General features: G+C 38.4%; 2 protein-coding genes across 2 annotated transcripts in view; one reads left to right on the top strand and one right to left on the bottom strand.

Annotated features, from left to right (window-relative positions):
* Positions 1–20,243, bottom strand: part of LOC116659301 (WAS/WASL-interacting protein family member 1-like) — a 61,194-nt gene extending 40,951 nt beyond the window's left edge. The window contains exons 1-6 of the mRNA XM_032466737.1: positions 20,029–20,243; positions 19,648–19,824; positions 19,378–19,590; positions 18,269–19,059; positions 16,710–16,880; positions 13,902–14,085 (exon numbers count right to left, since the gene is read on the bottom strand). Of these exons, the coding sequence (XP_032322628.1) occupies positions 13,902–14,085; positions 16,710–16,880; positions 18,269–19,059; positions 19,378–19,590; positions 19,648–19,824; positions 20,029–20,243 (1,751 nt within the window). The remainder of the gene's footprint in view (positions 1–13,901; positions 14,086–16,709; positions 16,881–18,268; positions 19,060–19,377; positions 19,591–19,647; positions 19,825–20,028) is intronic.
* Positions 19,372–24,320, top strand: part of AKT3 (AKT serine/threonine kinase 3) — a 207,549-nt gene continuing 202,600 nt past the window's right edge. Inside the window, exon 1 of the mRNA XM_032466537.1 lies at positions 19,372–19,434. The gene's annotated coding sequence lies outside the window, so the exon portion shown is untranslated. The remainder of the gene's footprint in view (positions 19,435–24,320) is intronic.

Below are 24,320 nucleotides of genomic sequence, written 5' to 3'. Positions count from 1 at the left end.
AAACAAATACCAAAACAGACCCTATTCTAGACTATAAAACAAGTCTCAGAATTTTTAAAGAATTGAAATCATACAAAGTATGTTCTCTGACCACAATGGAATCAAAGCAGAAATCACTAACAGAAAGATAGAGGAAAATTGTCAAACACTTCGAAACTAAACAACACACATATAAATAATCCATGTGCCAAAGAGGAAGTCTCAAGGAAAATTTAAAAAATATGCAAAACTGAATGAAAATGGAAATACAACACATCAAAATTTATGGAATGCAGCTAGAGCAAAGCTGAGAGGGAAAATTATAGCACAAAATTCATATCTTAGACAAGAGGGGAAGTCTCAAATCAATCATCTAAGTTCCCATCTTAAGAAATTAGAAAAAGAAGAGCAAGAAGAAGGAAGGAAGTTATAAATATATAATCAATGAAACCCAAAGCAGAAAAACAACAGAGAAATTCAAGGAAACAAAAAGCTGGTTCTTTAAAACGATCAATAAAGTCAACAAACTTCTAGCAAAACTGACAGAAAAAGAGATATGTAACGTACCAATATCAGGAACAAAACATGGAATACAACTACAGACCCTGCAGGCACCAAAAGGATAAGTCTACACACATAACTCTGACAACTTAAGATGAAATGAGTCAGTTCCCTGAAAAGCAAGAAATACCATAACTCACCTAACAAGAGATACTTTGAATAGCCCTACAACCATTAAGGAAATTTGTGATTTCAAAACTCTAATAAAAGAAATCTCCACGTCCAAATTGTTTCACTGGGGAATTCTACCAAGTGTTTAACACCTACGAACACTTATTTTACACAATCTCTTCCAGAAAGTTGAAAAGGAATGAACACTTCTCAGATCATTATGCGAAGTCAGTATAATGCTGATACCAAAACCGGCCAAGGACAGCACAAAAAAAGAGAACTGCTGTCTGATATTTCTCATGAATATAGATGCAAAAATCCTTGATAAAAATATTAACAGAGAGAATTCAGCAAAATATAAAAAGAATTACATACCATGACCAAGGAAGTTTTATTCCAGAGATACAAAGCTGGTTCAATATTTGAAATCAATAAATGTAATTCATGTTAATAGGTTAAAGAAGAAAAAACATGACATTGTATAAATTGATGTAGAAAAAGCATTTGACAAAATTCAACAAGCATTCTTGATTAAAAACTCTCATAAAATTAAGAATAGAAGGAAAACTCTTCAACCTGATAATCTACAAGAAACCCTAAGCTAACATTGTACTTAATGGTGAAGACTAAATTCTTTCCTCCTAAGATTAAGAATAACATAAAGATGTTAATAGAACATAGGGATTGTGTTGTAATAAACTTTAGTGAACTAGTCTGGGTCCTATAAACTCTCAAAATTAACAAAACAATCCCCCACCACCACCACATTAAGACAAAGCCCCACATTTAGGACAAGCTGCTGAAAGGAGAATCCAAACTGAGCAGGATACAAACCAGAATGGCAAATAAAGAACCAGTTAAAAGTCAGGAAGGGAAGTAAGAGACAGGAGACCTATATCAGAAATTACTTTCAATCATTTTGGAAAAAAAAATCACATAGAAGCAAGAGTTCAAGAGCTATAAAGTAAGAAAAAACCTTTTGCCTTTCTCCTAAAAGAACAGGAAAGCTCATTTCATTTAAAAATAAGCATCAGATAAAAGATTATAGCTGAATCTCACACAAAGAACTTATTGTAAGGAAAAAATCAGAATGAGTAGAATAGCATCCTTGTGGACAAAAAAAAAATCATACCATAAAAAGCCTATAAAAATGAAAACTATATTCTGATACTTTAAAAAACTAAAATTAAAACATGATAGAAATTATGAAAAAATATAAATAAGAATTAGAAAAATTCAAAAATCAAGTAATTGCTGAAAACAAATATTTAAAAAGCCAGGTGACATAACTCAAAAAATGAGAGAGAAAAATAGTTTTTAAAGCAACAATTAAACCAGAGTAACACACAATGGATAATGCTTTAAGAGAAATAAAAGATTGAAAATAGAAAGTTTTGAAAAATAAAGAAGAAATTTAAAAATGGATAATAAGGATTTTAAAGAACTAGATACAGAAGATAGACCAAAAAAGACAACATACATATAACAGGAAAGGAGAAAACCAAAGCAATGGAACAGAGCAATGTTAAAAATTAAAACATTATAATATAATAACATGATACACTAAACCATTTTGTAACAAAGAATGAAAAGGCAGGTTATCACCTGACTTTTCTACAGCAATGTTTTATGCCGAAGAGAGTGGACTTACATGTTTAAGACACTCAGAAGAAAACTGAAATCGTGGACTTAATATCCAGGCAAAATTAATTTCAAGAATGAAGGTCTCAGAGAAACTGCTATAAACATGCAAGAACTCACATAATACAGTTCCCATAGGACTTCCAGAAAAATCTACTAGAGCTTCAAAGAATCAAAAAGACCAAAGAGACATCACGGTAAGGACTAGTGTTGAGCATTATATAAATAAATATTCATATGTAGAACCAAGATTAAATGATAAGATCCACAATCATGGTATCTGACAAAGTTGAATTCAGAACAAAAAGCATAAACAGATATAAAAAATTTATAATGGCAAAGACTCTAATCATGATGAAGATATAATAGTTATTAATAGTTATATACCCAATGTAACAGCAACAATTTTCATAGTTTAAGCCATAAGTGATAAAAGGAGAATTACGACAGAAACACACCAATCAACTACACTTCAATTTTAAAAAATGACTTAAACAGGAAGAAAAAAATACACCAATATTAGAAGAATTTAACACACTTCTCAGTCCAAAATAGATCAAAAGCATAAAAAATTTAGTGAAGACACAGAAGACCTAAATAACAAAACAATGAGATAGATTTTTAGATATATGTATCGAGCTCTCATGTCTAATGCTAGAGAATATACCTACTTCTCCAGTACACATCAACACTCATGAAAATTTATTGTATTTTAGGCCATAAAGAAAACATCAATAAATTCCAAAAATTATCTGACAATAATAAAATCCAACTAAAAAATAACTATATTTAAAAAATAAAGGGAAATCTTTTCCTCTTGAAAAATTTAAATGTGCCAGTAAACAAGACTTGGGTCAAAGAGGAAACACAGAGAGAAACTGTAGAATTTATTTTAAGTCATTATCTTGATACAAAGATGTATCAAAATGTGGAGTAGAACTAACATAGTCATCAATGGAAATAATACAGCATTAAATACCTATACTAATAAAAGTTTTAAGAAAGTAAACAAAAACCCCACTTAAAAAACTTATAAAAAGATAAGCTCCCCCCAAAAAAGCAGGAAGAAAGAAGAAAAACAAAAGCAGAAATTTATGTCAGAAAACAGAAAAACAATAGGATTAATAAATAAACCCAAAACCTGATTTTATAATCAAAATTTTTTTAAAAGACAAACTATGTATTAGTTATGGATGACTGTGTAACAAATTATCCCAAAATTTAGCATCTTAAGACAAGCAATATTTATCATCTCAGGCATGGCTTACCTCAGTGTCTTTAGATCAGAGACTCTCAAAAGAATACAGTAAAGGTGTCAGCCTGAGCTGTGGTCATCTCAAGGCTCACTTGGGGGAAGATCTGCTCCCCAAAATGCTTGCTTCTCCTTGGTATCTCCTTCTTTCAACTTCTATGTTTTAACTTTACAGTCGTCCTTCCTTATCTGAGGTTACACATCCCCAGATTCAACCAACCACAGATCGTGTAGTACCATAATGTGTATTTAGTGGAAAAAATCTGCATATATGTGGACCCGCCCAGTTCAAACACCATTGTTCAAGAGTCAACTGTATTACTATTATCTCTGTTTTACAGATGCAAAACTGAAGTCTCATTACATACTTTGCCCAATTTCACATAGCTGGTACATAGTAAAGCTGGGACTCAAACCAAAATCCCAAGTCTTCAATCCTTTGTTCATGCCACTCTGGTATATATTTATTTGCAGGCTTTTCCAGAAAACATACTAATAATCCTAAGCCTTCTTCCTTAACGCTCTGAAGAAACTAATGAACAAGTAACCTCAAACTACATTTATTTTCTCTTTTCCTTTTGACAGAAGTAGTCTTAAAACTGTACATGGTATCATCATACTTTCCCTGAGTTCTTTATATTTACTGAATTTGTAATAGTTCCTCACATTTAAGTCTCTCCCCAATCCAAGTTTGTGTCCTTAGAAATTTCTTAGTGATTTCTCTCATTTTGTACCCCTAGGATTAGTCTTTCACCTTAATTAAAATACATCATATATTTTTAACAAGTGTAACATGGTAGGCAAGGTTCTCACCTCCATGATATAACTAAAGATAAAGAAGCATAAAATGTTATACAGTTAATTAATATTTTATCGTTAGAGAAAAGCACTCCTTCTCCATAGTATTCATTGGAATGTGGGTCATTGGAAAAGGAGTTATTTATGAAATGGCAAAATAATGCAAAATGATATTCATTACTAAGACAAATGTAACAATTTATCTGTAAATTGTTATGTTTATAAATACGCATACACACATGTGCCGCAGAGTTACTCTACTGAAAACAAATTTGGAGCTTAATAAAATTTATATTAAAGTTCTGAATACATTTCTAAGTAAGAAGTATTGATCAACCTAGAAAAAGTGAAAAATTCTCTTGCTACAAAATATAAATGCAGTAACAGAAGTTCCAGTTTCTGGTACAGGTGGATTTCCACATGAGGAACTTCTTTGGCATACATATCCTGTGACCCAGTATTTCTGTTCTTAGGTATCTATCCAAATGAAATGCATACATATGTGTACCAAACAACATACAAGAATGTTCACAGAAGCACTGTTGATAACAGCTCCAAACTGAAAATAATCTAACTGTCCATCAACAATGGAATGGATTTCATTTCTCAATGTGACATATTCATGCAATGGAATACTGTGTGGTGCAGACTGTATGACAATGTACAGAATGTTGCTATGGGCAACAACACATGAATCTTACATACTATTGAGAGAAATAAGCCAGATTTTTAAAAATATATATAGCATGTTCCACTTACATAAACTTAAAAAATCAGACAAAACTAATTTATGATATTAGTAGTTACGATAGTGGTTATCTTTGGGGAGAAAGGTAGGGTGAGAGAAAGAGAGAGAGAAAATCAACTGATATCAGGAATGAAAAAGAGGACACTACAGATTCTTCAGACATTAAAAAGAAAAGGACGTATTATTTCAAAAACTTTTATGCCATTACATTTGAAAAGTTTAGATGAAAAAGATAAACTCTTAAAAAATCATGATACATTCATACAATGGAATATTGCATAGCAATAAGAATGAAAAATACAGCTGCTTACAACAATATGAACGAATTTTAAATACATACTACTGAGACCAAGGAGAAACTCAAACAAATAAAAAAACTTATTTATGGACTGACAAATTGGAGGAAACACTATAATGAAAACCAAGGAAGTGATTATCCCAAAAGACAGGGTAGTGGTTACATGTGAGGAAGGAAGCTATGTGGATGGGGAAAAGCACTCTGGATTCAAGGTTGCTGCAAGGTTATGTTCTCTTTTTTGGACTTGGATGGTAGTTACATAGGTGTTTGCTTTAAAATCATTGGTCAACCTATACATATGTTTTATGTACTTTCTGCAAAAATATTATATTTCACAATTTAACAGTGAAGATAAATAGTCATTACAGGACTAAAAAGCACACAGTCCTATGTGCACTTTTCATTTTGCACATATTAGTTCAATCTCTCTCTCTGTCCCTCTCATGTAAATATGTGTTGTACACTCTTAACTAAAATACATTGTCTTCTAAGCGAAGCTGTTGAGATGATTTTGTCTCCTCTTGGAATTAGAAATTTGATTCCTATAATAAGTATATAGCAAGTGTATATCCTATACATATATTTATCTCAGCAGTCCTTTTAGTTACGAATTTATGAAGACACGAGAATCAAATGTTAATTTAAGCAGATATAGGTATTCTTATAAATTACAAACATTGGAGTTTCGATGTTAAATTTCTCCTCACTAATGAGCTGTTGAAAACTCTCAGCCAATAGGGCTAAAGTAGATTCTTTTTGTGGTCCAGTCCACACAACTCTCTTTCTGCAAAGGTTCTGCTGATTTCTTCTATGTCCCACACCCTTATTGGACTACACTGTTCTGTTACTTTCTTATATTTGGTTCTTATCACTATTTGTGGAAAATGCTTGCTATTTCTGTAACTGCTCAAAGTTCACTTATTTTAAATTTTTTTTTTGGCAGGAAGAAAGCTTCTAGCTGAGGGTTTAAGTCAAGAAAATGTTTTTCTATTGCATATAAATGTGGTCACCTTGACATCCTGGCTCATTGTTATTCATCCCCTCTGGGCTTGCTAGTTAACCTTTTTCTTTTTCAGTTTCTTGGTGTTTTTCCCTTTCTTTTTTATAATTTTATAAACTTTACATATAACATTATGCAAATTTAAGGTGTACAGTATGTTACTTTGATACATTTCTATGCTGTAATATGATCAGTATTGTAGCAAAATTTATCACATTACATAATTATAGTACAATATTGTTGTCTATATTCATTACACTGTACGTTAGGTCTCCAGGGTTTATTCACAAGTTTGTACCCTTAAATAACATCTATTTTATTCCCCAATGCCCTACATTTTATTCTCCATTTTTTACGAGTTTGACTTTTTCATTTCCACTATGCTACAGGCTCTGTCATAGCACAATTTGACAACTGGAGGGCTGTTTTTAATGTGGTAGTTAGAATTAAACAATTAAATTGGAGAAAGGCATCAGGTTAATAAAAAGAAAATTGAGAAAGAAAAATCTAAGTTGATCTAAAAAGAAGTTTTGCATTTAAATATACTGTATTGTTGAGATATGTCTTCAATTGAAGTTTGAATTAAAGTCTATTTCAAAGGATCGGCCTCTATTCTGTGGCAAGAGTGTTGTTTTTTTTCCCCAAAGTCAGCACACTAACCATGTAACTGGTAAATGAATATAAAAAAAATACTCTAGGGTCAGGATTAAAGAAAACCTTCTGATGAGCATAGAAACAAAGAAAAAGAAAGTGAGGGAAAAAGGTCAGGTACCATTTGAAACCTAATGTTTTGGAAAAGAGCTTTGGTTGTTGGGGTGGTAACCCTCTAAGCAGTCACTGGGCAGTCAGGAGGGCGCTCTGAAGGCATATCTTGACAATTTTGAAAGTAATTCTGGCATTTGCAATGGAATAAAGTACTTAATGAGAAGCAGACTTACCTCTTGTTCTGTTTCCCACAGCTTGGGATATCCATTTAAGAATAATTGGCAATAGGGTAATTATTATTTAATTTTTAATGATTTTCTTAGAGCTATTTGGGTTAATATCTTGTATACCTAAAAAAAAAACAAAACCCTCTTCCTCTTTTTGAATTATGATATTATCATTTGAAAATACATTGGTTGAATTGGGGAAGTACTCAAACGTAACCAGATTCAAATGCTGAATAGATGGGTTGACAAATGAGGACACTGTTACCAGTTTAATCCCCATATGGACCAATTAGTTTCACATAGAGAAGAACTCTGTTCCAAAGCCACAGATTGCACCATTAACCCCAGTCAGCCGTCTCCAAATTGTGTGTCATTGATCACAAGAGGCCCAGGTATGAGTGTCAATAGCTCAGAGCAAACCCATCATCACCTCTGCGAGCAGAGCCATTCTCTAATCTCATACATCCTTCATCAAATAGATGGCAAGGAATATTACAGTAAGATGGAGAAGTTGAAGGCCTCTCTGTTCCCTCATTTCCTGAACCCTGTAATCTTACTATGAAAGGTGAAAAATTACAATAGCATTGCTTCCATTTTTGTAGGAAATCTTGATGAGGAAACTGGTAATAGCATTATCGATAAGAAATACAACTGGCAAGCAACAAACCGTTTATGGATTCACTTTGGATGGTGCCTTAGAAATCCTGAGATTGGCCCAATCAGATAGAACAGCCAAATACATGCTTGCTAGCTCTCGAAACCTTACTGCTCTAGGTTAGTTTGCGAAGTAGTGAAAATGAGTATCAGAAGTAGAACTATATTAAACATGAAATCTGTAAAATATGACACCTGAAATAATCTGTCTAAAATGTAAATGTTTCTTAAATCTCATTCATTCTCAAAACAAACGAAATCTTACCTAATTAAATTTCTTGCTATGGAAAAAGCTTCAGAGCCATCTCTAACTTGGGACTAAGCCTGAAAAATTATCTCAAAGGGTAATTTGGGATGAAATGAGGTCAAATTAAAGTAATTTAAAAATAGGCACTAATAAAAATAGTGTCATCCTTACCAACACTTCTGCAAACCTATAATAGATGTTTTGATATGTGGATCCATTTAGCATACTTATCTTTTGGTAATAAAATGTAATTAAGTTAATGGCAAAACTAATTTTAGCAAAAAGCTGATGCAGTTCTTCTTTGTAACAGAGCCAACACTCTTGATTCTTTATGAATCTTTTGAATTAAGCCAAAAATTTGGAGAATAAGGAACAATGACTTAAATCTAATGACTGGGAACCTGAGTAGATTCCGTTTGTGATTCACTCCTTCTCTCAGGCAGGAACTGCTTTACATGTAGGACTGAAGTTCATGGACACTTTCGAAATGTTGGAACCATTATATTTTGCTGTAGCTTGTATTCCAAGTCATGTTTACTTTTCACATTCCTTGTCACTCTTGCCATTTCTTACCTCCAAAGCCACCCAAACACTAAAAACTGTTTCTTGACCACTTCCCCTCTTTCCTCGTGGATTTGGATCTCAATTCAAAAATACACACAAAAGATAAGCATTGGAAGAGAAAATAGCAGCTTTACGTTAGCACAAGTTGGGTTGGAGAATGTGCATTTAGGCCTGTAGACAAGTCAGCTTGCTAATACTTCACCCTCAAACCAGAGAACCACAGGCACACCTGGGGGGTAGGCCTCTTTTGGCATGGGGGGCAGGGAGCAAACTTGTTCCCCAAACAGAGGACCTGAGAAGGAACTAAGTACCTGCAGGAAGTTTTGGGGGAATGCCTGTGGGGGAGTGAAAGACATAGGACTGGACAGAGGGTAGAGTGTAGCACAATCACATCTAAGACTTCAGCTGATCCTGTGTGTGCACGTGTGTGTGTGTGTGTGTGTGTGTGTGTGTGTAATGGAGGGTGCACTGGGAGAGCGGCACAGGGGTCTTGGAGGATGCATGGTCTTGTAGACTTGTCCTGAACTGAGGCAAGGAGCTAGACCTTACATCCCCGTCTGAAGAGTCATTGCGAAGAGGGTGTAATCTGGGGTAAATCTGCTCTCTCAGTAGAGGGCAATTCCTGGAAAGGGGACTTAATTAAGAAGTGTCAATGACCAACATTCTGAGCAGCTGGAGAAATGTCTGCTTCAGTCCTCAGAGGAGGGGTTGCAGATCTGGGCATAATGCCACTACAATGTTGAAGGAACTCAATCAAATGCATGACATATACCACCTTCTGTTCAAGGCACTAAAACACAAGTTATGATTCAGTTTTCATCCTACATGCATCCTACAAACATTGCCACTTGGCCCTTCCTCTTTCATGCCATGAAGCACTGATGCTATCAAATTTGTCCCACCCATCTACAAAACTCTTATCTATGCAAATCCTTTCCATGTTCATGCTTATCTTGGAGAAGTACCTACCTTCAATTCAAAGCTTATCCCTTTATTTTTATTCACCTCCCACATCCTTTAGAATCACTCCTTGATATATATTTCCCCATCTTCATTTTCAATATCTTTCCCTCAACTAGCTCTTTTTGCTTTCCCCATTTATATTCTCATTCTTTAAAAAAAAAGTCTCATCATCCTGGATTCCCTTCTGGATACTCCTCCTCTTCCCTGTCAAACCTTTTCAAAGAACAGAGTGGTCTGGTAAAAATAACACTGGCTTTGGTGTAAAACAGACCCTGGTGTGAGTCCTGGCTTTCCCCCTGCTAGCCTGGAAAAGTTCCTTAATCTCTTTGAACCTATTTCATCACTTATAAGGTGGGAATGGCAACTCTGATTTAATGAAGTTGTAACGAAGGCTAGCTGTCATATGTCATAGAATAGATATGGTCAGCATGAATTTAATTTCCCAAATTCAAGTAAAGAAATGTAACTTGATTTCTAGAACTGGATGTTATTTCTATATTGAATCTCCATTTGGCCAGGTGGGTTAGGAACTTTCTTTCTGGGGTTGTGATGAAGTTCTAGAGAAGGCAGTGGGGAGAATGGCTCACGCACACGGTACCGACTGACGAGAAGAGAAAGGGCTACTGGTCTCACTGTACACACTACCGTCCTCTGAGATGCTGGTCATCTCAACTGCCCTTTGCTGCTGAGCTGTCCCTTGGTCCCTTCAGTGTCACTTGCCGATGTGCTGACCCTGCAGCGCTGATCCTGCACTGTAGTCGGGCTTGGGGATCTTAGATGTCTGCCTAAACCTCAGAGATCCTGGTTGTACAGGAATTGCTGTGTTGCTGCCCGGGCCACACTGGGCCCCAGGAAGCTCTGCGGGGCCTGAATGCCTACATGAACCATAGGGACAAGTCAACCTCTGGTCCTTCCCTCCAGCCAGGCTCTCACAAAGAAGGAAACATAACTTTCCTCTTTTTTTGGAATCCTGAATGCTGTCAGGTTATTCACTCATTTCGCGCTTAGGCTGGCCCCATAGGACAGGGTATAGAGTTAGTCCTTCCCCAGAAATCCACCCAGCCACTCCTATACTCCTTTCCCCCGCTGGCCTGAGGAGCTTCCTCGTGGGGATAGTTGTAGTTCTACAGAGCGCGTGAAGCCTTGTTTTCGGCATCACATATTCTCTCAAGTTTGCTGTCTTAAGCCCTTGAGTCATTTCCACAACCCCCTGAAGGCTAGACTTTTGAAACTGAAAAGCCAGGAAAGGATTCTTTTTCCATAAATCTGCCCTGCCACCTCTTTCCTGAGGCAATGATCTTCCAGCTCTCTAAATGGTGAGAAAGTGCTAGGGGAATCAAAAACCAGAAAACAACGGTTAATATTTCAAAATAGTGTCCTGTTACACTTCAGTAAAGTGCCAGAACAGAACTTAGCCCATACCAGATTTCAATAAATATTAGTTCCTATTCCCATCACTCCACTATCCCCTCTTCCTCAGTTGTCTACTTTCTCTTTAATCAGCTTTCAGCCTTATTACTTTTATGAGATGACTCCATAAGAGTAAGCAGTGACTCCCCAGTTGTAAAATTCATTAGGGACTTATCAGATTTTCTGTCTCTTTTATTTGACCACCTCTGCAGCATTTCTACTGGCAAATACATTCCCCCCTTTTGAAACTCTCTTTACCTTGGCTTTGATCATTTCTGTTCTCTCCTTACTCATTCGGCTATTTTTTTTTCTCCATTTCCTCTGCCCTCAAGTATTGGTGTTTCCTAAGGTTCAGTTGTTCCATCATGCTGCTGCCTGCCATTTACCCCTCGCTCTGATGCAGACCTATACCTTCAGGCCAAGTCTTTTAGTCAGACCTCCATATTTGCAAATCCCTAGATGCCTCTGATATTCAATCAGTTAATTCCTGTAGAGTGCTTAACACAGTGCTCGGCACAGAGTAAGTACTCCATCATGTTAGTTCTTGGGTTTATTATTATATCTACCTGAAAGCCTCACAGGTCTATGCTAATTTGAATGTCAAAAAATGGCTCATTTTCTCTTTTCTCCCTCATAACCTCGCCTCTTGACAACCCTCCTCCTCAAAATAAGCAGTAACAACCATACTGTGTGAATGCTCTTTCACACACACACACACACACACACACACACACACACACACTCCTCCTCCCAGGGCTAGAAGAGCAGAATTCTGGACATCATCCTTCATTCCTCTTCTCCTCACTACCCCTCTGCCCGTCTGCTGATCATTCTGCTCTGATGAGTCTACATCATAAGTTACTCTAGAGATTCTTCCTTCTCCTGCTCCATAGTTCTTGCATAAATATAGGCTCTTGCTTTTTCTCATGATTTCAAGCCCAACTCAAATGTCTTCATGTCGCTGAAACCTTCCCTGCACTCATTTTCTTTTCCTGGGGTCCCTGGTGTTACTCTCTCTTGCTTTTCTCTGTGCTCCTTTCACTACCTGGAGTGTCTCCCCATCTGATCAACGTCTGACCTCATTGTAAGGCTCAGCTAAAATGCCATTAACCTCTCTTTAGGTTGATGTGACTGTTTCCCCCTCATACTACTGTTAATTATTCCGTGGTGTGTTCTCTTATCCCTTTTTACATCTTCCTATTCTTGCACTGATTTGAATTATAGCTGCTTATTTATGTTGGTCTTCCAATAGGTGAAACATCTTGAAGGTGGGCACGGGGTTGCACTCATCTCTCTCTCTCTAGATCTTGGTATAAAGAGTCAACATGAGTTTATGGAATTAAGTTGAAATGAATGTTAAAATGTGAACAATATGATCTGAGGAGTAAAACATTTCAGTAGAGATGACAGGAGGACTAGGCAAATATGCCAATAAGCTTTATGAAACCTTGACTGGAGATTTCAGGAAAAGAGCTTATGATAACCCATCAGTAAGAAGAAAGTACATGAAGAGTAACAAAGTTGGGGACTTTGCCTTTTTCTTCATTCTTTGTAAGTTTTCCCTTATTGATCATCTAAAGAAGTTTTTGCTTATCAAAAAGATTTCCAGATGTCATGTAACTTGAGGACCTTCTCAGATGTTTAGAAGCAGACATCTATAAGGAAGTAACTTTTCAGATAAGAGATAGAAAGAGATCTTCTGTAGGGAAGTGTGACGTGTTTAGTCAATTGTTATTCTCTGATTTGTATGCTCAAGTCCCCCAATAACATTGTGAATGGAACAAGATTAAGGGGTTTAAACTAGATACTAAAGCTTAATCATTTTCTGAATCTTTCATACTTTGATATAGAACAAAGGAAGGCAACTCATCTTTGGTAACCACAGACATTAAAGGAAAATCAAAGCAGACTTACACTGTTTAAAAAAAAAATCCATCTGATTTGAGATTCATTCCAGTATCCAGGGGTTTTCATAGCTCAATGTAACTTAAGCCCAAGAGACCAACTCTCAGTACAAATTGTACTTCCATATTTTTATTTTTGATTTTGTGGCATACTTATATATTGTAGGTTCATTAGAGATAAAATTTCATAGTGTTCAACTTTAAATTCTTCAAGAAAAAATTTTAAGAAACTAACCAAGGGCAAGAACCTACATATTTAATATCATTTATGTGGGTAACAATGTATGAAAAAGACAGTTTTGGTCACATATCTGTCAAACAAAAATACTAAGAAATGTAGAGAAAATACTATTTTAATTAATTTTGTGCCTTGAACACCTGTTAACCTCAATACTTTTTTTTTTTTTTTTGGTAATAGTTGATAATTCTTTTTAATACATGTGAGCACACATCTAAATAAGAAACAGAAAATATTTATATCACAGAGAGAATATGCTTTTGGGGGGGCAGTAATTAGGTATTTATTTATTTATTTGTTTGTTTGTTTGGCGGTACTGGGGATTAAACCCAGGACCTTATGCATGCTAAGCATGCACTCTACCACTGAGCTATAGCCTCCCCCACCACTCCGAGAATATGCTTTTTAATAAGAATTTAAAACAAGTTTCAACTGAGATCCCCAAACACAAAAAGTATGAAATTTCAAGTTAGGTAACTATTTTGAAGGAAATATTTCAAAGCCTATTCTATGACTCAAATGCTCTTACTCACTTTAAAAATATAAAATGTTAAGAGAGGAGACTTGTGTGAGGGATTTTACTAGGGAAGGTTGAACTCACCTTCTCCAACTGGGAGGGGATGGAAGATGCTTCTTCAGCTCATGCCAGAAGGCTTCCATGGGCTTCCGTGGGATCTTGTAAAGGGCTTGGAATGTGTCAGTTCCCTCAGTGAGGGTATTCTGTGGACACTGGGAAATTAGCGGCTGTACTACTTCTGTGGCAGAACCAAGAGGGAGAGAATGGCCTGCAAAGCAAAGGACACGTGAATGTTTTCCATGGCCCAGATAAACTCCCATGGGAGACAAGGAGCTGATCAGAAGACCTCTGCCAGAGAATGAGAGGAGTCCAATAGGGAGACTCCAATAAGGCTGAGGAAACAGATATTAAAGGGTGATCAAGAGCAGGCAACTAAAGAAAAGGTGCACGACTCATGTCACAGGGGCTGCAGTTAGAGAAGCCCAGAAGCGACTCTTCAAAGAGCCCCTGGAGATCCGGCCTCATGCCAGCAGCTTCACAGGCCAGCAACGTGTACACACCTGTGCATAGGGGCCAGATTTAATGCTCTGCTCTTGCTGTCTTGAAATTCTTAATTTATTTCTCAACAAGGGGCCCAGCATTTCCATTCTGCACTGGGTCCTGAAAATCCCATGGCTGGTTTTATGTGTCAGGCAGAGAGAGGGCAAAACTGGATTATAACAGTATCAGCTAGGTAAGAACTATTTTGTCCTTCACCAAGAAACTGACTTGGGGAGTGGAAGAGGAAAACAAGATGGAGAAATAGAGAAGGTGAGCTCACCTGCTTTCCCCATAGAGTCTTGAAATCTAGATCAAATTCAGTGTTTTGATTAAAATCTAATTTCTGATTGAGATAAGTGTTTGCTACTGATTTGAGATGTTTGCCACAGTTCTGTCTAGTAACTAAAGATCAACAGAAAAATTCTGATGCTGAATTCCCTCCTACTATAAAAAACTAGTTATTATTTAATGACATTACAAATCCAACAGTTAGATGACTTTGTAGTGGGTTTTTTTAAAAAGTCAGGTGTAGATGTGAACCTTTCTGATTCTGAAAATATTTTCATTAGCAGAAGTTGTGTTTTAAAATGGATGGGGAAACTTTCTGGAACAGAACTGTATTAACATGAGATAACTGAGGAAGGAGTTGAGGCAATTAACTAGGTGAGGGTTGTAAATTTACTGTCATTGTTTCGTTGCTAGCTGTTCTGTTGAAAAGTTCAGTCCCCACAAAGCAGATTCTAAAACAGCTAGCAATGCATACCACCTCAAGAAGTTAAAATTACATCTAAGATGAGGCTCTGGGATTACAGCATGTATGTATTAGTATTATTGCAGACCCTGATTTGCCTGCACAGTTAGAATAATAATATGCATGCTTGTTGCTTTGGAATTAGAACATGAATTCTAGGTCAATGCCTCATTAACAATTATTTAATTGTGGTCAGTAATTTTCTGTGACCCAAGTGTTCTGAAATATCAAGTGTAATATCCAGAGATTGCTTAAGATGCTTAAAGAGAGAACATGACAATATGAATGAAAAAATTTTCATTCACACTCTAGTAACATAGCAGAAAAGAAATCTGACAATGAAATAAGATTAAGATTTTCAGAGGGCTTTCAGCATCCCAGTTGCACATGGCACCATATTAGTGGCACATCCGTTCCTCAGGTATATGCATGTATTGCTAATACAGACCTGTACCTTAAGAAAGATGTCTGTGAAAAAGAGAAAAAGACAGTAAGTATTGATAACTATTGCAACTATTGTACTCTTCTGCTTCTTATACCTGGGTTTAGACTATGTTCATTTGGAAATTGCTCTATTAATCATTTAGGGATATTCATTAGTTACAGCTATAGACTGAGCATGGTTAATTCAGAAACCAAATATAGCGGAGACTGACTGACTGTTCATCAAACCAATTTCTTTTCTTCCTGGGTTAGACTCCATTTCATGGGCTGCTTTGAAGTTTGGTGGCTTCAGAGGAATATGAATGAAAGTGATGTGCACAAAACCTCCCTTTAGTGACCCTTCATGTTTTGCCCCTCTTGGCCTGCTTGATGTTGTGGTTTTATGTTGAACATGTCAGCTCTAACATGAAGGAACTTTATTCTTATAAGTGCTTAGAGGAGACTTGCCTGCCATTCAGAACTTTACATGGATGAGAAATACACTTCTATTATTGTGTGTGAGGATAGACTTTTGTATTTATTTGTTGTACCAGCTAGTGTTATGTTAACAAACATATTCACATTTATGGTGAAGGAATTTTAGCTTGACTACTCACTATATTTTGAATACTAATATTACATCACATTCAATTCTCATAATAAGCTGTTGAAATAGTTGTAACTGTCATTTCACAAATGAGGAAATTAAGGCTTAGAAAAATGAAGAAACTTGTCTGAGCCCTAACTTCTATGGAGAGAAGATTTGAACTCAAGTCTCCAAGTCTCCAAAGTGTGTTCAGGATCTTTCCAACCAGACATCCCAAGAGGAGAGTACTGTATAAAATGCACATAGGACACAGATTTATTTGTCCATTTGTTCATTCATTCATTTAACCAACAAACACTTACTTTGTGTGTACTTTGTGTCATGTTCTATTCTAGACACTGGAGACAAGAAACCCTTGTTATTAAGGCAGAGAAGTAATAACTTGATTTTTGTTTCCTGATACTCTGAAATTCTAAATGTGCCTTCCAGTTTAAGTTACTCCCAAGAAATGATGGAAGTACTAAGAAATAGCTCTCAGTATCTAATTTACTCATTGGTAGTCAAGAAGAGTGAATGCTTTTCTTAAGACGCATAAATTACTATTACTGAGAGATGTTAGCCTTAAGAATACCTGGCTTAGCAAAGAATGAGGGTTTTCTCTCCAAGGAGGGACATTCCTGTCCTGTTGCTCTCCATATTATTGGAATGTGATGACAATGAAGAGGAAAAATCAGCATACACTCTGTGTGGAGTACCATCATACAACAATTGGCAGAGTCTGCTAAATTCAGGATGGCCCTGTCTAAGAGAAAAAAGTGATACTATTTAAGCAAATAATAGTTCTACAACAAATAATAATTCTATAGTAAAAACTGACAGAAATTTATGAAATGACTGTAACAGAAGAGCAAAATACAACAGAAATAAAAGTTCACAACTTTTCAGATACATGAAACCCAGAGTAAAGAATCCATTGTAGTTTATATAATACTTACTTTTAGGGTTTAATCCAACTAAGATGTAATACAATCTGATGAGACTAGGCGAAATATTTTGAGGCAGTATGGCTCACAAGACAAACTTGGTTCTCACAAATATGTTGATGTTAAAATTGGAAACAAATGAAAATTGTAATTGAGAAGAGATATATAGTCAGTCAGAATACCATACAACTCTCAGAGTTAAATATTTAAAAGAACTAAAAAAAAAAAAAAAAAAAGACACTCTTTTTAGTGCTGGTGTCACTAAAAAGTAAGAAGTGGGTTGGGTTATTATAGAATAAAAACCGGACTCATTTTTGTTACACCCAAGCACAAAGTCTGTAACGGAATCATTTTACCAACAGGAACTGTTAGAGGTCTGATAATGATGGTAATCAACTTGTATCTGTTTGTAATAAAAATATTTTATACACAGATATACTGAGTAGAATTAGGATTTAGTCTATATTTATTAATCAGTTCATGACGCGCTGGGAAATACGGGAAAAGGAGAAAAGCAGCAATTGAAGATTTTCTGGTGGATTGTGTCTCTTAAAAAACGGCAAATTTTGTTTTGGAATGGTCAGAGAAATGTTTCCCTTACAAATGGAGAAAATTGACTTAAAAAGCCCTTTTCTTTCTTCCTAGGTTTCGTATGCCTGTCTGTAATCCCAATAGATGAGCATTTCGTATAGACGTATAAACACAACTCTCTCTATAAATACCAGAGATAGAGTATAAAAGAACGGCTACCATCCCAATGTTGTCAGGACATGGAAAAGCAGAGTAGAAAGTGCATGTCAGGAAGAACAACTCTTCCACGGAAAGAAGCCAAAAGCACTAACAAGAATCTTACACTGGGAGAAATAACAGGTACACCAACAAGGCTAGCGAAATAATACGGTTTTTAAAAAGTGTTCCAGAATTGACAGTACATGGTGTCAGAAAAAAAAAGCTTCTTTTATAACTTTATGGAGTATGACGAATGGTACAAAAAAAAAAAAGACCATTTTGCCAAAAATCGTCTCTCCATTACAAATATTCTCAGGAACCATAAACTTCAAAAGAAAGAAACGGTATCTTCGTAGTGAATGCAACACATCATGGCTTCTTCAAAGTCAATAAACTAATCTTTCTAAAATGTGTGAAATGTTAAGATTGAATTACGACGCTACCGCAAGCTGTATACTATGTGGCGGTGACTGCTTACAGGAAGCTCTGAGATGGCCTTCCGAGAGGTGTTCTTGGAATGGACGGTAAGGTCTCCCGGGAGTCAGCAACCGTGCCAGGCTTTGGACTGACCCCAGAGGTGTTGAGGGGTGGGGTCGGTTCCGGCCCAGCTCCAAGCTCTCAGGGTCGCGTCCCCACATGGCACCGCCCACCTCGAGGGCCTCAGGTCCCGGCCCCTCACGAGCCCGGCCCGACCTCCCCGGAGGCGTGGCGGGCCGGAGAAGAAGCCCCAGGCCCGGCCTCGCGCGGAGGAGGGCAGCGAGCCTCCGCTCCCGGGCCTCGGGTGCCTGCCACTGGCCACGAGGGCGCGGGGGAAAACCCATAACTTCCCGCCCAGGACGACGCCCTGCTCCACGCTCCGGTTGGGGGTGTTCTCGCGAGAGGAGAGGGGGCGCGGGCCGCCGGGGACTTGGGGGCGCAGGGAAGCCCGTGAACGAGGGCCCCGAGGGAGGGGGCAGAGGCAGCGGGCCGGCTCGGGACGCGGGGAAGCCGCTCCCGCCAGTCGCCGAGCGCCAACCCCTGACGTCAGGAGTTTTCCTCAAAGTCAACAACAAGCCCCGCGGCGGCGAGAAACGATCCGCGGCGGCCCCAGGGAGAGGAGGGGGCAGGGAGGCGGCGGCGAGGCCCCCGGCGCGGCGCGGCCCGAGAGGAGGCCACAGAGCCCCCGACCTGCGCCAGGCCGCCGGGGCCCAGAGCCTCCGCCCGCCGCCGCCGCCGCCGCCGCCGCCCCGCCTCGCCGGCGCGACCAGGCCCCCGCCCGAGCGGAGTTTTCTGGTGATGAATTGAATTTGTAGCCGAGATCCGATTCCCACGTAGAGTCTCCGCCCCCTCCCCCCCGCCGCCTCCCTCCTCCCGCCGCCGCCGCCGCCGCCGCCTCCGCCTCCGCCTCCCGCTCCAGCTCCGCGGCCCGGCCCGGCCGGCTCCCTCCCTCCCTCCCCTGCAGCCCGCCGCCTGCCCTCCAGCCGGCCGTACCGGGCTCCAGGGGGGCCAGAGGCTCTGCGGGGTGGGGGGAGGACAGGAGGGGAGGAGGAGGGAGGGGGACCCCCGAGTCGCCCCCTCTCCTCCCCCCGCCCCCCGGCTCCATCCTACGCCGCCGCCGCCCGAGCAGCTGCGGGGCCGCCGCCGCCGCCGCCGCCGCCTTTGCAGGTAACAGCCACCGCCCCCGACTTTCTCGCCCCCTCCCCGCCGCGGCCGCACCCCCTCCGGGCCCCCTTTAGGCTGGGGTGGCGGTGGGTGGGTGAGGCGGGGGCGTCCGGCTTGTCATCTCGCCGGGGGCGTGGGCGGGGTCTGGGTCGCTGGGGTCTAGGGTGTGGGTGAGGAGGCCGGGGATGCCCGACGCGGACGGACCGCACCCCTCACTTTGCTGGGGAAGCCGAGGCGGCAGTGCGCGGGGGCCGGGGAGGGTCTTCTCGGCCTAGCGGTGCGGTCCGGGTCTGGGCCGCCTCGGCCCGGCGCCTCCGGTCTCTGCGCCACTCTCGCTCCCGCCCCTCACCCTCCCCGCCGGCCGGCGGCGTGGGGAGGGGGCCCCGGCTGGGCCTGGGGTGGCGGCGGGGTTATGTAACGCGGAGAGCGCCTGTGTCACGGCGTTTGGGTGGGGGAGGGGGCTGTCTGCGCGTGGGTGGGGGAAGGCAGGGATGCACCGACTCCCCGGGGTCTCCTCCTCCATCCCCCCCACGCCGCGGGCGCACAGGAAGAGACGGCACTGGTGGGATGGGGGTGTGTGGGAGGTGGGGAACGTGCTTGTCTGTGTTTTTAATAGTAGTGGGGTTTTGATCCGCTCGGGAGTTGTGTGCTAAGAATAGAAATGTGCGGAAGATGCTGGCTTTGGCGGATCCAGTGATGCTGTCGCTGCTGGCGGCGGCGGCGGCGGCGGCGGCGGCGGCGGCCTCTGGCTGCAAGTAAACAAACCAGTCTCTTCCTCGTCCACCTCCTGCGCATCGGTCTGCATCAGCCATGATGCTTTTGGGGCCCTTCGGAGCCCAGAGTTGAAGCCGAGCTGGTTGCTGTGTTCACCCTCGCTTATAGGCGGGGTCACCCCTTGTTTGGGATTTCCCAGGAATCTACAGTTAGGCTAGTTTGAATCTCTTTGGGGCCAGGTTTTCAATACCAGTATTTACTGTTTACCTTCTGAAAGCAGAGGAAATGCTTACCCTTTAACTCATGGCTGGAATGCTCACATTTCTTCCATCGAAATAATGTTATGCAAATAAAACCAACTCATTTCACTAGTGTGGTAATTGATTGAAAGCCCAGTAGTTTGTAATTGATAACATTTCCAAGTAGAAATTCAACAGTGAAACCTATGTATTTGTGTTGATTAAGTACTAGTAGTAATAAAATGTTCACTTTTTTTTGTTTATCTTCAAGTTAAGGAATGTGAAGTGATGATTTTTTGCAGTTAATACGTTGCCAGCTGCCTCAAATTATCAATTTAAATACATGCCCCATATTTGATAGAGATAGTCATTATCTTTTAGTGAACTATACTACCTAAATCATTTAGTGTCTAAATCATTAGACAACCACTGGGTTTTGGTTTTGGTGGATACTCGTTAAATTAGGTTATACATTGTTAGAAAATAGTTGAAAAAGCCAAAGGAGGAGTCCCATAAAGATGGTTTAGGAAAATTTGTCGTAAGAATTTGTCATTGTGAAAGGTGTGTAAATGAGTAGGAATATTCCTGGAGGTGGTTGTCTAAAACATGAAAACATCTGTAATTAAAATATCTACTTATTGGTGTTACTCATTTTCCAAGGTATATAACTGAATGCACAATTATTTGAAAGATACATCTCAGGACTGTAGTTTTGTTTTGTTTTGTTTTGTTTTTGCCAATACAGAGCCTTGACTTTGAAAGTTTAAAAACATGAGGCTGCATTTGAAGATCTGCTTTTTGTTTTTCTTACTAGAGTTTACCCCAATATCTTTGATTGGCTTGAGTTTTTAATTTTAAAGTGAGGGAAGTGCATCACACGAATGAGACATTATGAGAATATGGAGTTAGGTGAATGTAGAGTTTTAGTTTTATGTTTGTATTGTATATTTGCAGTATGTAGTATATTCTCTTTAAAGTGTTTAAAAATAATATCTTGTCTAAAGTAATTCTGGAAAAAAAATTATAAAACTGTAATTTGTATTCATTTGTCCTCTACATTTAGATTTTCTATAATGATTAATGACTTGTTTTTCAACTTAAAATTGTTTAGTTTGACTCTTAGTTTAAGTTGTGTATGTCAGAATATTTAAGGGTTTTGCTTTGGACTTTTTTGTTTATGTAATTTTAATAGCTGTAAAATGTTTTCAATAAGAATTCATTCATTCATTCAACAAATATTAAAGTGTGAACTGTGTGATAGGGGCTGATTTGATTAAAAACTTTTGCTATTTACATTTCATCCAGAAGGTCACTCCCATTAGAAAGTGAATTTGTTTTCAGAATCACTGCAAACCTAAACATGTTTTGGTTAAACATAGGACAGATGTACTTAGCATAGTCTTGTGCAACATAAGAATTTAAGATTTTTTAAACTCTTGCTTTTTATTTAAACATATGAGAGATTCTCTTAACAAAAATTCAATGGAAATTTCCAACTATTTAGGTTTTTTGAAAAAGAGAAGCCTGTTTTACAAATTGATCTAGTGGAAGTTTAGAGTTTACTTGAACTTTGCATATTTTTGTGAAAAGATAGCTGCACTTTCTTTTGTTGTTATACCTTTTACTAATAGAATTCACCCTTGGGAAGATAAGACTATTACTGTTAATGACATGTTAATTGGATTTTTAGCATGATTTGATAGGATCTGGTCTTTAGTGTGATTATGTTTAAAGCACTAAAAATATTTAATTTAGAACTGTTTAGATTTGAATAAAATAAGATGCAAAACAGAAAAAGAAGTCGTTTCATTTTGACTAAATCAGTCTTGTAATTTGACTTCCATTTTTATTTTTCCTAAGTTAATATAAGTTAATACACATGATTCATTTTTGTGGATTTGTGTTAGAATATTTAAATTATTTTAAATTTCTCTGTTTTTAACTCCAGGTTTCAGGGTGAGCATCAGTATTCTTGATCTTGGTTTCATACAGCATGTACTTTTCTGTAGTCGCTTGAATCATCTGGATGTTAACTTAAATATTTTATCCTGGTTTTCTACATATGATAGAGCTAGATTCAATTTAGAGTTACTGCTGGATGGTGCCTCATAAGTATTTGCATATGCCAGGCACTGTTATATGTGCTTAACACATATAAATTCATTTAATCCTTGCAACACCCCGTACAGTTTTGAAAGTGATTTTCATAGGAGAAAACACTTTTTCTGGCATTATAAAAATCTGTTTTAACTTTCCTAATTTTGAAACACTTTTAGTATTTTTCCTAACCTGTTTGTACCTATTATTAGAGTTAACAATGGCAATGCTACATTTCAGTACTGTTGTACAATAGAATTTCTACAGAAATCAATATAGTTAAAGAAGTTAAACCGACTGATCCATAACTTTTTTTTTCATTTTTATTGTTTCAAATGCCAAATTAAGTTCCTCAAATGTTTGCATGTCTTATTGTAACACCATAGCCTTTCAGCATGTTAGATGTAAACACATTTCTTTTGCTAGGTAATCTTCAGATAGTTGATAGGTAAATTAATATATGCTTCTTGCCTGTAGATTTGCTTTCTTGTTCTTTTTCTTTTCAATACTCTGTTTAAATTTATTTGTCACCAATTACAGATATCTCACATTTCTAAATGGGTATATTTTGCTAATATTCGGAGGGAAACGTAAAAAAAATTCCTAGAAGAAATCACTAGAAGACTTTCAAATGTGAATTTTTCTTTCCTATGTTAATTGAAAAAGCCTCTGACTATATTTAGGAATCTAAGGGATGGGAGGGGAAGGAATATGGTATTTTGTCAGTATTGGAATTTAGTCCAAATTTTGTCTGAGTTTAACTGATGTTTGAATGTTTTATCTTCCCAACTACATATTAACCTTCTGAGGACGGGGACTGTGTCAGGATACTGCCATCCGATACTGAGTAGCTTTGAACTTGAAGAACCTCAAGCAAGAGCTATTTAGAGTTCATCTAATGCTACACTTTTATTTTTATGGCTAAGGAAACTGAGGCTCACAGGCTTAAAGGACCTTATAGAGCATCACCCTGGGCAGGGCAGAGTTGGGAACAGGGACCAAAGTTTCCTGGCCTGACCTTTGCTCTTTCTAATGCACCATTATGATGGACTTTGTTATTGGATTCCATACCTACTGGTTTAACTCTCAGTTTAATCAGGAGTAAAACCTGTCAAGCTAATTCTTGGCATTTAATGGACCATATACCAGTTGTATTTTGTGTGTATATGTATGTGGATTCTTTTTGTTGTATAATCAGGGAGGTTCCCAAGTTAGATAGCAGGAGGACTTGACATGTGTATTGGAAAAATATGGCCAAGTATGCAACTGAGATTGTTTTATTACCAACCTTTAACTTGTCCCTGTGTTATTATATAAGTGCTTTCAAGACACATTTTACATGAGAAACGTAGAAGCTAATTTGTCAATAGCTTGTTAAGTGGTTTAGGTGAGCCAGGGGACTCCCAATAGGCATTTTCTTAGTTGTTTCAAATCACAATGTTAAGTATATCATTCAGCACAAGTTGGTTTTAAATTTGATTAATAATGGATATGTTGGTTGAAATGACACTCAAATGGCCTAAACAGGAGTAGGGAAGAGGGGGTAAATGCTTTGTTTTTGTATATATATATTTCATAGTTTAAAAAGTTGATTTTTAAGAATTGGCAGTTTAGAATAACTGATAATTTGTGTGAAAGTTAGAAATCTTGCCTATGCTTATTCAGGTATTTTCCCATAGTGTAAAACAGTGGAAATATTTATAGAAAGAGTTTTAAAAAGTCCCCAGAAAGTATTGGTCTAAAGGGAGGACAGGTATCTAAAGTACATTGTTTGTATGGTTCACTTCCCTATATGAAATGTGGTTTGCAGGGTAATAACTCTTAAAAGGACAGACTGGC

Source organism: Camelus ferus, chromosome 23, assembly GCF_009834535.1.
Source record: "Camelus ferus isolate YT-003-E chromosome 23, BCGSAC_Cfer_1.0, whole genome shotgun sequence".
Classification (NCBI taxonomy): domain Eukaryota; kingdom Metazoa; phylum Chordata; class Mammalia; order Artiodactyla; family Camelidae; genus Camelus; species Camelus ferus.
Note: the sequence above shows the minus strand (reverse complement) of the source record. Positions and strands in the feature narration are given on the sequence as shown.